This window comes from Corvus cornix, chromosome 5 (genome assembly GCF_000738735.6).
Source record: "Corvus cornix cornix isolate S_Up_H32 chromosome 5, ASM73873v5, whole genome shotgun sequence".
Lineage (NCBI taxonomy): Eukaryota > Metazoa > Chordata > Aves > Passeriformes > Corvidae > Corvus > Corvus cornix.
Window position 1 is genome coordinate 57,655,985 of NC_046335.1, and position 14,350 is coordinate 57,670,334.

At 45.4% G+C, this 14,350-nt stretch overlaps 1 protein-coding gene across 10 annotated transcripts in view; it reads right to left on the reverse strand.

Moving 5' to 3' along the window:
* Positions 1-5,135: 5,135 nt before the first annotated feature.
* Positions 5,136-14,350, reverse strand: part of SHANK2 (SH3 and multiple ankyrin repeat domains 2) — a 279,065-nt gene continuing 269,850 nt past the window's right edge. For all 10 annotated transcript variants that reach the window (XM_039551944.1, XM_039551945.1, XM_039551951.1 and 7 more), the window contains one exon: positions 5,136-11,882. In XM_039551944.1, the coding sequence (XP_039407878.1) occupies positions 11,309-11,882 (574 nt within the window). In that variant the 3' untranslated portion in view covers positions 5,136-11,308. The remainder of the gene's footprint in view (positions 11,883-14,350) is intronic.

Below are 14,350 nucleotides of genomic sequence, written 5' to 3' on the forward strand. Positions count from 1 at the left end.
ACCTTATGGAGAGGGCTTCATGGAGTGGAGAAATTCTCAGTCATGAGATACCCTTGGCTGCCCCAGGCTGCTGTTGATTTTTAATTTAAAGAGATTTTCAATAGCAAGAATCAACCAAACTGGGTTGGTTTTTTTTTTTTTTTTACTTTAACCAACAAAGAGGAGCAGGGGTCTGGGGAAGTCACCAAATGAAGCACAGGGAGCATCCCCAAGTGGTGGTTTGGCTTTGCAAATCCAGGCTTGAAGCCACCTGTGGTTTTCTGAGACACTCCAGTCTGCACCAGGAGCTTTCCCAGTGCATCCTGTGGATGTTGAATACTCCAACTCTTCCTCTTACTACAGGCTTTTCCTTGTTAGAAAGGGGTGTGGAGCCTCCAAAACTCCGGCTGCAGTAACGTCCATTTCTGGCCACAGGATGCTCGTGGCGTGGTGCTGCATTTGTGCTAAATTTGAAGAAGCTTCTTAAAATTCCTCTCACGTTGAGCACATTTGTACAGGAGCTGCTGCAAAGTTCCTTGGTGAAAGAGAAATGGATATATTAATCCATGGGATGAGGAAGAGAGCAGGGATCGATCGATCTCGAGGCTGAGTGTAGAGTACTGCCCGGATGGCTTCCAGAAGGGGAACTTGGATTGATCAAAGCAGCTTCACTTGATAGATTTGTCCCAGGATCTGGGAAGCTGGGACACAAAAAGAGGCACTACATCTTCCACTGCCTGGGAAGTGCCTCCCATGCAGCAAGGCAACCCTAAAAGGAGTGTGGTGCTCTGGTACAGCTTCCCCCACAACAGGTCTAATGGCCGAGTGGAGTCAGGCAAAATGGATTAAACAATTACTTTTAAGTAGCCACAAATTTAAATGATCTGCTGCAGCTATTTCTAGCAAAATTCCCACTATGAGAAAAGATGGTGGTCCTCAGAGAGCTGGGCTCCCGTGACTTCCCAGGCCAGTGTTTGCAATTCCCAGTGCCAGGTTTTGGCTTCCAGAAGCTTCAGGCAGTGCAGCAAAAATGCCCCGAGTCAGAGACACTGAAATCCAGAGCTAAACAAGCTTTGTTAATTCTCTGCAAACTCCACTGCACGAGGAGGAGTCCTAAGTGAGGAATAAACACCAGGCTAACGCGGGTCGGGAGCTGGGGCATCGCTGGGAATCTCAGTTAATTCCATTTTTCTGGCAGGAGGTCTGCAAGGCCCAGAGAAGCTCTGCAGGAACTCTGCACTTTGCCTTCCCGCCTCCCCAGCGCGGTCATTGTTGCCACCAGTAATTAGCGGCCTTTCTTTGAAAGCAAAGCACAGGCGGGCTGGCCACGGGTAGGTCAGCAGGAGTACAAAGGCATTCCCAAAACAGCCTTTTGTTGGATCTTGGACGGGGATCAGCATTTGCTGGAACTTTGGAAGGGAGGGAGCTGCTCCCTGCCAGATCCAGCGCCGGGAGCAGCTCTTTGTTCATGGCTGGGTCCATCCTCCTGAGCACCGCTCACAGAGCTCTCGTGTTTCACACCACAGCCGGGGCGGCCAAGTCACCCCAAATCAAACAGGGGCAGGTGCCTCTCGCTGTGGGCAGGGTCAGCCAAGTGAGAGATGCAGGAGGGGTCAGTTCTGCGGCCAGGTGTCCTTTCCCAGGTGCTGGCCGTCCTTTCCTTGCTCACTCCCCTCAGCAATGTGTGATCATTTAACCAGGTGCTCATTTACTCTTGTCCTGCTCCTGCCACATGTACTGCTCCAGCATCCCTGCTCGTCTGTGCCAGGCAGCCCTGGACACTGGCACATCCCAGCCTGGGAAGTTGCTCGAGTTGAAGATCAATTATTATTGATGTTCTTTAGAATTATTGAATTATTTAAAAGCCACAGAGATGTGGCACTTGGGGACGTGGTTTGGTGGAGGGCTTGGCAGTGCTTGGGAGAACGGATGATCTTAGAGGACTTCTCCAACCTAAACAATTTTCTGCTTATTCCCAGGCACACAGAGTGCTACTACAATTCCTGGAAAAATATAAGCTACCATCTTACCCTGAGTTCATCTGCATGGCAGCTACAAAATAAATTAAAATTCCTAATTAACCAAGCCTCTTACAGCTCTGCCTCCCTTGTGTTTGCACAACAGTGCAGAAAACTTTCACGTGGTCAACAAAGTACTGATAAAAATAAAGGCCATCAAAATCTCAGACTCAAACACGGCCTGAGAGTATTGCAAGTTGATAACAAGATTTCTCTACTAAATACTGGGTGTTATTTCCAGTGGAATCTGGAAACAGATCCTCCAGTCAGTTCATTCTCCATGAGTCTCCTGCTTTTAAAATTGCATTGCTGCTGATTCGCACTGGAACCACCTTTTCCTTCTGCAAAGCCCAGATACCAGTCTTGGACTTTGGCTTTTGTAGCTGATAACTGCAAACAAATCCAAATGTTCTTGGGTTTAGATTGCTTAACACAAGGGAAAATATGGAATTTCATCTATCCAGGAAGGAGACAGTCAGGAAAAAGAAGGTGTCCTGCGTATAAAGAAAAATAAGGCAGTGATACAGCAAAAAAATATTCAACAGTTCTTAGACTTAAACCCCAGACAAGCCAGGACGAACTGGACTTAACTTCTGTGGGAAGTTTTATTTGAGCCTCCATTTACACTGCAGGGATAAAACTGAGTCTTGTAATAAACCCAAGAACCTCAAATGATGAGATAACACTTGTGTTTTCAGTACTGTGAGCGAGCCATATAATGAAATAATGGCACAGTCCACTGGTGTCCTCAAAGGTGCCCCTGTTGCCCTTTAGGGGACAGTGAATCATCCATAACCCCACATTTATTTCTGGGGTTTTTTTGTGAATATTGGTTTTGCTTTTCGAATCTCTAAAATTCCTCACAGGGTTTCTTACCATGGTTAATTAGACAGGTTTTTCCCAATCTGGTGGAGCATCCTTACATTAGAACATTTCCTTTATCTGTTGTCTAATAACAGGGGGGGGGAGGAAATTAATATGTTTTGCTAAAGATTTTAGGCTTTATAGAAACTGCCATAAATTTTCTGCTGTCCTTGCAGACAAGCTGAATAAAACCCCCAATGATCTTCAGCTGTTTTCTTTCTTTCTTTCTTTCTTTAAAAAAAAAAAAGGAACAAAACAAGCCATGAAAACAAACAGAACCTGAAGGCAAGGACTAAATGGCACTTGTTAGCAGGAACACTGGGCCTTGTGTAATCTTGAATTTAATCCCTAAGGGGTTGCAGATCACTGTTGTACTTTGTTTGCTTTATTGCACCTATTTTGGGCTGACAAGAGGATGCAGAGCTGTGCAGAGGTGGAAATTTTGTCTTTCCTGAACAAAGTGTTGCCCTTTTCCCCAGCAGTTCATTAATGCTGCAGCCAGGCTTTAGGTTTGGCATCTTTTAGCTGCAATATCCCAGGTTTTCTTTCTCCGCTCCAGAGCTTCATCTGGTGCTTCAGTGTTAACCCAATTAATAGTTTTCAAGAGAATCATAGAACCCTGGAATGGTTTGGGTTGGGAGGGACTTTAAAACTCCTCTCATTCCCCTCTCCCGCCGCGGGCAGGAACACCTTCCACCAGCCCAGGTTGCTCCAGGAAAGGGGCTGGGATCCCTCCATCCCATTGTTCCCAGCCCACAGCTTTGGCAGCAGAGTTCACGAGAAGGTGCCCCAGGACGAACTGTGTGCCGTGAGAAATAAATCCCAGGCTGTTCCTTGCAGGACACCCCAGCACAGCCCCATTCTCCTCCTCGTTTGGGCTCCCTCCCGGCTTCCAGCCTGGAACCACGCCCAGCTGGTGACGGGTCCTTCCAGCGCCAACATTCCCCCTTCAGTCACCCCCTCCTCTGGCAGCTCAGCCCTCACGTCAGGGGGAAAATCAGACACCTCCTTCCAGCCTCCCATTTCCCGGCTCAACAGAGCGAGTCCTTCCCAGCCCAGCTCCAAGCCCCCATTCCCAGCACAGCAGCTGATTCCCACCCTCATCCCGCTGCTCCCGCTGCTCCTGGGAACGCCCTCCAGCCACTCACATCGAGAGGGATTTATTTCTTGTTCAAACTTCCTTGCCTTTTTTCGTGGCTGGGTTTTGTGCACGTCTTTACCAAGCCAAATTTCTCTTCTTCCCTGTCCCCTCCGACAGAGCGGTCCCGTGGAATTCCTGCCGGGATTCTCCGCTCCGTGCGTGCGGAACGAGCACCTTTCCCCCGTCCCCGTGGCTCTGGGCTTTCCAGCTGATCTTCCCTGGGACGAACCAGCCCGGTCCCCAGCAGCAGCAGGCAGCACACACAGGATGGCTCAGCCCCAAAGGGTCCCAGAACAGCCCAAGGGCAGCTGCTGGAGCCGGGATGTGCCCACGGGGCAGAGCCAAGTGTGTCCGTGGGCTGCTGGGAATGCACAGAGAGGGGAGGGATTGGCCCCTGGAACAAAACTCCTGTCCTAAAAATTGCAAAGTAGCTCCAGGAAGTCACCTGCCCTTGCTCTGTGCCTTCTCTGTGACGCAGAAAATGAGCGTTTGTGGAGATCTCAAATGGCCTCAGGTGAGGTGTGCACCTGTAAATGTCTCTTCCTGGGGCACTAAAAGTCCTACAGGCGAGCCAGCTGAACCTGTGGAACGTTGCACACACTAAAGCTGACACCCACTGCTTTGGAGAGAAAGAAAATTGCTGAGACAGAGCAAATGGAGAGCAGGGGATGCAGCACAGCTTGAGTGGAAACAAAATTCTGAACACAACACTACTTCTTTGCACAGTTTTGCACAATTTGACTATGCCCAGATAAAAATGAATCGATTGTCGTTCACTTGTCAGCACTGTGACAAGTAAATGGTAAGTGATAAATGCATCAATTAAAAAAAAAATTTAAAAAAAGGCAAGTGAGTTGTGTCTCAGCCTCCTTTCTGTCTGGTCCCTTGGAGCTCTCACCTCATCCTTGCCACTGCAGGTCTGACCCCAAAGGAGACCCCAAGCTGCACCACGGGGTCACAACAAAAGGACAAAAGAATGACAGAGCCCCAGCAGTTCCTCACTCAGGATTTTCTAGGGGCAGGTTGGGTGGGGAGAGCCAGGCCTGGCCATTCCCAGAACCCAGCAGGGAACGCTCAGAGACCATCAGGTAATGGGAGAACCCCAGTGGAAAAGAACCCATTAAAACATGAGGTAGATTTTGAGGTTTCTGTATATTGTATTCTCTTCAGATTTCCAAAGCAAACAGGTACACGGCGACATTGATTCCAGTACAGGTTTAAGCACATGCAACACTGGTGTCCTATCTGTACATTGATTTCTAAGGCTGCCCAAGGACCTTTACATTGAAAGCATACAAGAACTCACACACACGTGCACGGATTCCTCCTGGCATCAGTCCCGAGGAAAAAAAAGAACTGGAATTTTACTGGAGAAACCAAACTTCAGCACTGCAAGTGCATCTGGGAAATCCCCCCCAGCTGTTCTGAACTGCTTCCTAATCTCAAAACTCACTTTTTTTTCACAATTTGGAGCTGAACAGGCTGTTGTTCATCAGGTTGTAGTGTCCGAAATGGTTCAAAACAGTCCAAGGTTTACAGTACTGGAGACAAAACCTATATTCCCATTACAAACCATGCCGGATGCAGATGAAGTATCACATGGAGATGCTGACGTTCAAAACAGAAAACTGAGAAAACGCAAGCACAGAGAGACCAGAAACCACATTAAAGACTTCTCATTTGTGTATAATTTGTGTAATTATACAGTCAGCCTTTCTGTGACTCGAATGCTCAGGCCAACCTAAATAATAACAATACAAAATTGTCTAAAACGGCTTCTTTGTAGAAAGAATGACAGTTGTTGAAAGTAAATAAATAAATCAATCTTTTTAAAGGTCTGATATTGCTCTGAGACAGTGTCCATCAGGTTCCACTAGATGTCAGTGGCACAGAACCAGTTTGTGGCAGACTTAATGGCATTAAGTCCACTCAGTTTATCGATTTATCCTCGTCACCTCGTGTGTGAAACACAGCCCACGTCAGCTGTACCAACCACCCAGGATTTATGGCAGTGAACTGAACCCAAAATAACAGTCTCATCTCATTTCTTTTCCCCCTCTTGCTTGCTAGGTTTGAATAGAAGACTTGAAATCAGGCTCACAATGCCAAAAATGTGGCGAGATAAGGTCTGAATCACTGCAGTTCCTCAGTTTTTCCTAAAGCAGTGACATGGAGCTCACTCCAACCCCCAGCACTCTCTGTTTGTCAGGTACTGAACACCTTGAAGATAAAGCTTTTTATGTGAAATACAGTGTAGCTGATCCAGGTGGAAAATTATAAGGCACGTACAATTTTTTTTGTTGGTTTTTTCTTTTTCTTTTTCTTTTTTTTTTTTTTAAAAACACACATTCTGAAGCGCTGTTGCAATCGTGCTACTCTGGGTGGCCCAGCCAAGGACAGAGGGGATGAAAGTCCACGAAATGCAGGAAAATACAGGAAAACAAAAATACAGGAAAAAAATACAGAAACCAAAGAATAAAGCAGAACACATTGATACAATGTACACAGCGACAGCAATGATCAACTCTTCTCATTTCTTTGGCCAACAAGCAGTGACAATTGCAAAGCATCCTTTGTTTTGCACTGGAAATACCTGACTTTATTTGGATACACAGATGTTTAGCACTGGATTGCCACAATACCTGAAATAAGTAAATAAAAAACCCCCGAACAGGCCGGTTCTCGTCTGTGTTTTTTAACAAAACAAAGCTGCCACGTAATTGTTGTTGGGAAATCATGAGAGAAATAACAACAGGGGGCTACAAAAATGATGAGCTAGAACGACAGCTGAGAAGAGAATCGTGGTTAAGGAACATATGAAACCAAATGGCAACAGTTCTAGGCATTTATTCCAGTATCTTAGAAAATAAAAATAAAAAATACTCTTCATTGCATCACCATTTAAAGATAGAAAAACAAATCTTTAACTTAAGCCACAAGAAGATGCGAATTGTTTCCTTGTTTTTTGTTTTGTTTCGTTTCGTTTTGTTTTGTTTTTCCATTCGCAGCCTTGTTTATTCACAGTACAAACAGAGCTGGTACAGATTTTAAAGTCACAAGATGCACAAAGTCGGACAAGGAGCACTGTTCCCTTCTCCCCCCTGCAAAGCTGCTCTGCCCTAGAGAAACTCCAGCCCCCCAGCGAAATAAAAACCCCAAGGCCCCACTTTTGAGTGCCCTGTGAAGTGGCAGAGCAGCCCCGGAGTGGTGTGAGCAGCAGCAGCAGCAGCAGCACTAAAGCTCGGGGGGGCATTCCCAGCACACGCTCAGCCAGCACAAAGAACATTCCACGGATTTTGGAATTCCACCTTAAGGCAAAAAAATCAGGTAACGCAGTTTTCTACCTCTCCCCTTCGAAGTTTCCTGCTTTTCCAGATTTCAAGCGTGACCCCTGAAATTCAGTGAATGAACGGAACATTCGGCATAAGGAATGCTTTAACCAAAAAAAAAAAAAAAAAGAAGGAATGAACAGGAAATGCTTTTCCCAACAATAAATCAGTAATTTTCCCTTAGTTCTATCTACATTTTGTTAAAGCATTTTATGCGTTTTCAATAACAAATTGCAACTTTTTTTGGCAACTTTTTTTTCCTTTTTAATAAAAATCCAGACAGTGTTCTCTGTTTGCAATCAGAACCACACCCTTAGTGCAATATTATATTTATTTCTTACAGTAATTTTGGTTGCCATACAAGAGTATTAAGGATTGGGGAAAAGTGCAAGTTACAGGAGCTTGATTTTTTTTTTTTTTAACCAGTTGAAATAAGAGGAATTAAAGCACAAAAATTACAGCAACATAGATAACGTGAACACAAGTTGTTACACAAACTATAGCGAGAAACATAGTAATATCTAGAAAAGAAAAGAAAAAATGTAATGGAAAAATTATCAATATTTGTGGCTCATACACATAATCATCGCCAGATCAACTGGGTAATGCCTTTTAAGAACTGAGAGGAAAAGAAAAGAAAAGAAAAAAAAAAAATCACTACTTTTTTATTAACTTAAGTACCACAAATAATTAACTTCTTTGTGATATGTAAATTCTGTAAATCAACAGTCACATCTAGTCATTTTATAATATATGAATTAAACTTAAAATGTTCTCAGACACCTAGGGCAAGGAGTCTGTGCAGTTATACACAATTTACATCTTGTAAGATTTTGGTATTGTATACACAAATATTACAGAAACTAGGCATGTAAATGCAATTTATTTAAATTACAGTATATAAACAAAAGTTGATCCTAAAACCCAGAATATCATAGATCTCTAACGACTTTGTTTTTCACTATCAGAGTAGCATGAAAGAAATGGGTCTTCTCTCCTCCCCCCTGGTGAAAATACTCAGAGGCCACGGCGTTATCTGTTACTATTGCTTTCTTTTTTTGTTTCCAACCACCCCTCAGAGCTGGAGACCGAACTCGGCTTGGCAGAGGTGCATTCTGGTGGTCAAAGTAGGTCCCCTCAGGCCTCCTTACCTTTTTGCTTCACAGGACACAACGTGAAAAACGAAACTGTTCCCTTACAGCTCCTTAATCTGCTCTCTCCCACTCGTTTGGTACCTGCTCTTGGAGCACCTGCAGAGAGGCAGGAGCAGGAGCCACGCCGGTGTGAGGAAGGGACGGCTCTCACCTGGGGCTTACCGGGGCTCGCTCAGCGCGAGTTCAACCCGCAGGGAGGTTGTGATCCAAAAAAGCAGCTTTAAAAGTCAACTTCTACGTGTTTCTTTTACTACTGCATGTGTTTCCTAACGCATTTCTGGCACGTGTTATAGAGGTAATAGCAACTGTACCCAAAGAAACAAAGGAAAAACGAAAAAAATAAAAGAGAGAGAGAGCATGGCATCAGTGGTTTATTTACTGAATTCTGTCCTATCACCAAATGGAAGACAAACGATGGCTAAATTACCTTTTTTTTTTTTTTCTTTTTTTCTTTTTTTTCCACTTCTTAAAGTGTGTGATGGCCTCAAGTTGCCTGCATTGACCTATCTGAGTGGAACTGCCATGTTCTACACCTCCCGTGGAAAAAAACTCAGCACTCCTCGACAGCAAAACGCCTCTCGGTGCTTCGTTTTTATTACCAGGTTCCTTGGAACTCCCCAAATACAAACAGAGCGCAGTAACAGATGTTAAGTCAAAAGATTTGCTGTTCCATAAAGGGGGCAGGAGGCTTAAATAAGTTGCTTTTTATGAGTTTCCAATGTGTTGGTAACTGTAACCACTTTTGAAGAAATATTCATCCTCCTCTGTAGAAGTTCTAGCAAAGATAGAAAATATAACACAGCTCTGCTGGTTCAGATGCATCCAAATGAGGTTGATTTTAAAAAGGTCAAGACTTTATAATTATTCCACAGAAATAGTAGTAAACCACAAAAAGTTTTTTTCTTTTTTTTTCTTTTTTTTTGTTTGTTTTTTTTGTGTTTGTTTTTAACTTCCTAGCACTGAAGTGGCACAAAGGCTGCCCAGTAGACCAGCCACTTATTTTCTTAAAATATTGTGCTTATAAACTATCTGTACAACTATTTAAACTTGCAGTAAAGAAAGATATTTAAAATGCTAAACTTTATGTACTCATACTAGGGCTGTTGCAGACCTAATTAGACACTTGTTTGTGAGCAAAAAATAATCACAATAATAAAAAAATTAGAGATAGGCTGGACCATATCAAGGACCATATCAAGGAAAGAAAGTTCAGGTACCTTGCAAAGTGTAAGGGAACCTGAAAGTTTGGTAGGGAGGCAGTTTAGCCATCCACACCCAATTTACCCACCTTGAACATCTTGAATATTCTGTCCAAAAAGTCCTACAAAACTCACAGATATTCAGAGGTGTTAATTACAAGGGGGAGTTCAAACATGCAGAGAGAGACTTGTTAACTTGAAAGTTGAAATAATAATAATAATAATAATAATAATAATAATAATAATAGTAATTTTTTCTTTCTTTTTAAAAGGAGCCGTGTGAACCAGCCATGGGTGTTTCTCCCCTGCTGACGGAAGTCTCCTGGAAAGCTCTCTCTGCCCCCGCTCCCAGCCCTGGATTCTGGCAGGGTGCTCCCACCTCTTGTGCCAAGGAATGGGCTGGGGGCCAGTGCCCAGCCCTCTGTCCTTGTCCAGAGCCAGTTCCTGCTAGTAGTGATAAAATGAGAGCCTGGATCCCTCCCCAGCCCTCCTGGCTCTCGGAACGCGCGCACCCCGAGACACTCGACAGCTCTTTCCATCTTGGCATCACCTCTCTGCCTCCTCTTAATGAGCCGAGGCATTTCCATTGCTAACAGGCTGAAATCCCTCTCTCACTTCAAATCCTGGCACCCTTCCCACTGACTTCAATGGGAACATTCATCTCTCCTCTCCTCTCCTTCCTTCTTGGCCTGCTGTTCAAAACACCCAAGCACTCACTGAATTAAACAGCACCTCTCAGGGATCAGCCTCCCTCAGAGTCTGGCTGTCAAGTCCCAAAGCTTGTCCTGCCTTGTGGAGCTCCTATTCTGACTCGGCAGCAGCTGAGCTGGTTGAGAACTGGGGGCTCTCAGGCTCAAACCAGCTTCAGTTTGCTGCTAAGTGTGCGTCCCTCCTCGGCCTTCGCTCAACGTCTGCACCGTCCTTCAGGCCACGTCAAGGGAGTGTGCACTGAACTTGTTCTGCCACCTTGGAAGAGTGCTAAATACAACTGCAGAAAGAAAGAAATACCAGGTAAAACAGAGCAAGGTTACCTTTGGACTGACTCCAGCAGGACAGCCAGCTTCACTGCCAACAGATCAGGGAGCTATGCCAGTAAAAAGAGAGCAATATGAACTCCTGTGCCCACCTCAGTATCTCTGCTACTGATAAAACTGGGTTTGAGTGGTAACAGAGCAACCTGTCCTCTTAAAATGAACCAAGAGCTGGGGAAGGAAGCCCACTTGGAGACTGAATGTCAAGAAGAGAATAAAATAAAATGCAATTTTTTTTTCTTTCAATAAAAGAAGCCCTGAAATGTTTGCAATTTTAAAAGAAAATCGTCACGCGATGGTCCCGGCCAAGGGCAGTATCAAGAGATACCATTTTTGAAGTTAACAACTGTCTCTCTCTCACACCTCCCCACAGCTTTGAAATAAAGTGGCCCCACTTCTTTAGCATCTTTAGGTTTGTGTTTGGGCATGTAGCAGACAGTCTGCATCACCTGAGTACCAGGAATTCATCTGTTTTCCCCCTCCCCCCCCCCCAAATTTTGCTGGCACTCGCAGACAGACAAGGCATTTGGGGTATGTCAGTACCAGCCCATCTCTAGTTATCAACAGAAGTTTGTGAGGCAAAATAGCTATTCTTATCTGTCCAGCAGCTGCTTCAAAGCTCTTTCTATGTTCATTCTGTGCCCAACTCTAGTCACTCCAAGGTCTATCAGATCTTCCTTCTGTAGATTTGGTAAATGTGTGCCATCTATTTCATTGTCCATAAATGTTTCTTTATGTTCACCTAAGTTTAGACTTTCCAACCAATCTGCCACATCTGGTTTAGTCCACAGGTGGACAGGCTTAGTTGTAAAAGGCTTATTTGAGATTGGCTGTTGTAGTATTGAGGGAGAAGGAGACCTGCTGCGCCCTGTGGTCAAGCCAAATAAGTCCCCAGAAGGGGGCTGGCTGGGTAGGCTAAATACATCGGACAGAGTTGGAGAAGGAGATGAGGCTGAAGCAGAAGCAGTCAGAGGAGCAGGCATGATGTCTTTATTGATCTCTGTTGGTGAAACCACAGGGCTGGGAGCGTGCCTTGCTCCTGAGGTCCTGCTGTCATAGTCTGGGGACCTGCTCTGCAGTGTGATCGGCTGGCTGGCTCCGGGTCGGACAGTGAAAGTGATTGTTGTACTTCGTGTACCTGAGACAGTACTCATGACTTCCGTGCTCCTGCAATTGCAAACAGACAGGCACAGTTAGAGCTGCTGGCCACCAGCATGACCCCAGCAGCACGTGGCAAGTACGGCATGGGAACGCTTGGGTAGTTCACATTTTAACTCCAAGTACAAAAATGGTATCGTTAACTCTTTCCCAGAAAACCATCACCAATGGTAAGCCATAGTTAGAGACAAAACCTTTGTTTATGAGCAGTCCAGGAAAAAAACACCTTCCAGAGCACACTCTTTCCCTTTTTATTCCCGAATTAACTCCTGGCTGAATGAGAAACACTGAGTGTGTGGAGCACGACCGGGAGTTATCTTCCCTTTGCCGCGTGGAGGGCTGGAGTCCTTCAGTTCTGGCTTTACACAAAGCATGGTTAGTAATAGTATTTGTGGAAAGTTTCAGGAGCAGTGGATTTTGGATCTTTGGGCTTCACTCTGTGAATTTTGCAGAGCTTTTGTAGTTCTGTTTGTTTATAGAACAAGCTGCCCTTATTTCCCTTTCTATCCACGCTTTAAACATAAATCAGTTCTTCTAAGGTGCCTAAAACATCTTAGTGTCCATTTCCTTCCACAGAGAAATTATACTCTGGCAGTTTCACTACAAAGTTAAGGAGACAAAATCCTTTTTCCTGGGCATGACTGGAAGTGATGTAGCTGGGATCAAGTTTTGCCTAAAGCAAATGAGTTTCAGATTACGAACGAAGCAGGCACGAACCTCGCTGAGAGGCTCGCTCTGATGCCCAGCCTGACAGGGCAGGTGAAGGAGCACGACCCTCTGCTTCTGCCTACTGGCTACAGAAGCAAATTTAGAAGGTTTGGGTCTGTTCATGTCATCAAAGGCTTGAGCCCACAGCCCTTATTCCCATGGGAAGAGCCTGCTGGTCAGCGCATGCACTTCAGGACGCTCCACAGAGCCCTCGGGTGCCTGGAGCTCCAGCGTTCTTCACTTCAGAAATATCCTGCCAACTGGGAAAACCTTCAGACACTAATTTAAAGCACTTCCAGAGGAAAGGAAGGGTTTATTTATCCTGGAAGCAATGCCATGGACTCCAGAGGATGATGTGGCTGATGCTGTACTGATATTTCCAGCGCAGAGCCTGGCAGAAGCCCTCTGCTTCTGAGTGCCACACTGTCCCCAGGCCTGGCCTGTCCTGCCTGGGCAGAACTGAGGATGGCTTGGGTGCACGATGTCAGATGGAAATGCTGCCATTAATCCAGCAGGTTCAGTGCTGTGCGCTAAAGGAGCTGAAGGAGAAGCAGGGTAGTGGTACCGTGGGGCAGTGCTAACAAGCAGGTTAGTCGTGCCTTTCTCCCCCACTGCAGCCCGAGCTGGAGACAGTGATTCCCTGGCTGGCTGCCGGCTCTGGAGAGCCCTGCGAGTGCTCCCTGCACCACCCCTGGGGCTTTGGCACTTCACCACCAGCCCAGAGCCCAGGGAAGTGCAGCTCTGCCACACCGAGTTCCTGCTCCCGTCTCTCGGCAGGTCCCGCTCAAATAAAGCTCCCTGTCGCGAGAAGAGCACCGAAAAAAGCACTTTTCGGAGAACACACCTCTTATTCACACCAGCATTCCCACCGATTTCCCACAGGCTGCTCCACGTATTTCAATGGGAACAGGGGGATCTCTTTGGAAGATTGGTACTTCACTTAAAACCCAGTAGGAACAATGCTTCCAGCACTTATGGCTTTGTAATTTAACAAAGAAAGGAAACATTTGGCAAGGTCCTGAGTGTTTCCTGTGATGTTTTTGGAGTCTAATGGCTCTCATTGTCTTCCGGGGCTGGAGCTAAGCATTCTTAAAAATAAAAAAGTCTGTGGCAAGAGACTATTAAATTCTACTAACCAAGGGGAGCAAGTTATTTCCACCTCCTTTACCTCAGCATTAGGAGTCTCACACTCATTACTAAGGCATGCTGTAATTTAAAGCCAACAAAAAGCCTGCTTTGAAAAAGGTTGGGGTAGTGCTGTCCTAGTGATGACAAGAATGAGCTTTGTATAAATAGGGAAATGAATCCCCCATCTTTACCTGCAATCACCCTTCTACTTAACATTCCTGTCTTGCAAATGCTAGAAATGAGGGTTTTGTATTCACACCCATTGTGGCAAGATCAAATGGATGATGAAAATCCACCTTCTTTTATTCCAGGCAATGAAAGATAATTTCTACTGATTGACTGACAGCTCCAGGCTCAGTGCTTTGCATCTCACTTTTACTGCTTCTCCTCTAGACTGCTCCTCTTGAAGACTCCCAGCCCAGCCTTGTTCAGGAAACTACTGTCACTCTTCCTTTAAATAAGGGATGTTAAACAAGTGAAACAAAAGTAAACTCTGTGCTCTCATTTGAAGTATTCCTTGGCTAGTGTTCCCTAACCTTGCCAGCCCCACGGGCAGGAATACCCAGGGCGAGCAAAGCATCCTAGGCATCCCGGTCCTCTGCTTCCTGCCAGCCTGGATCAAAGTGTTGGCTTCGCATGGC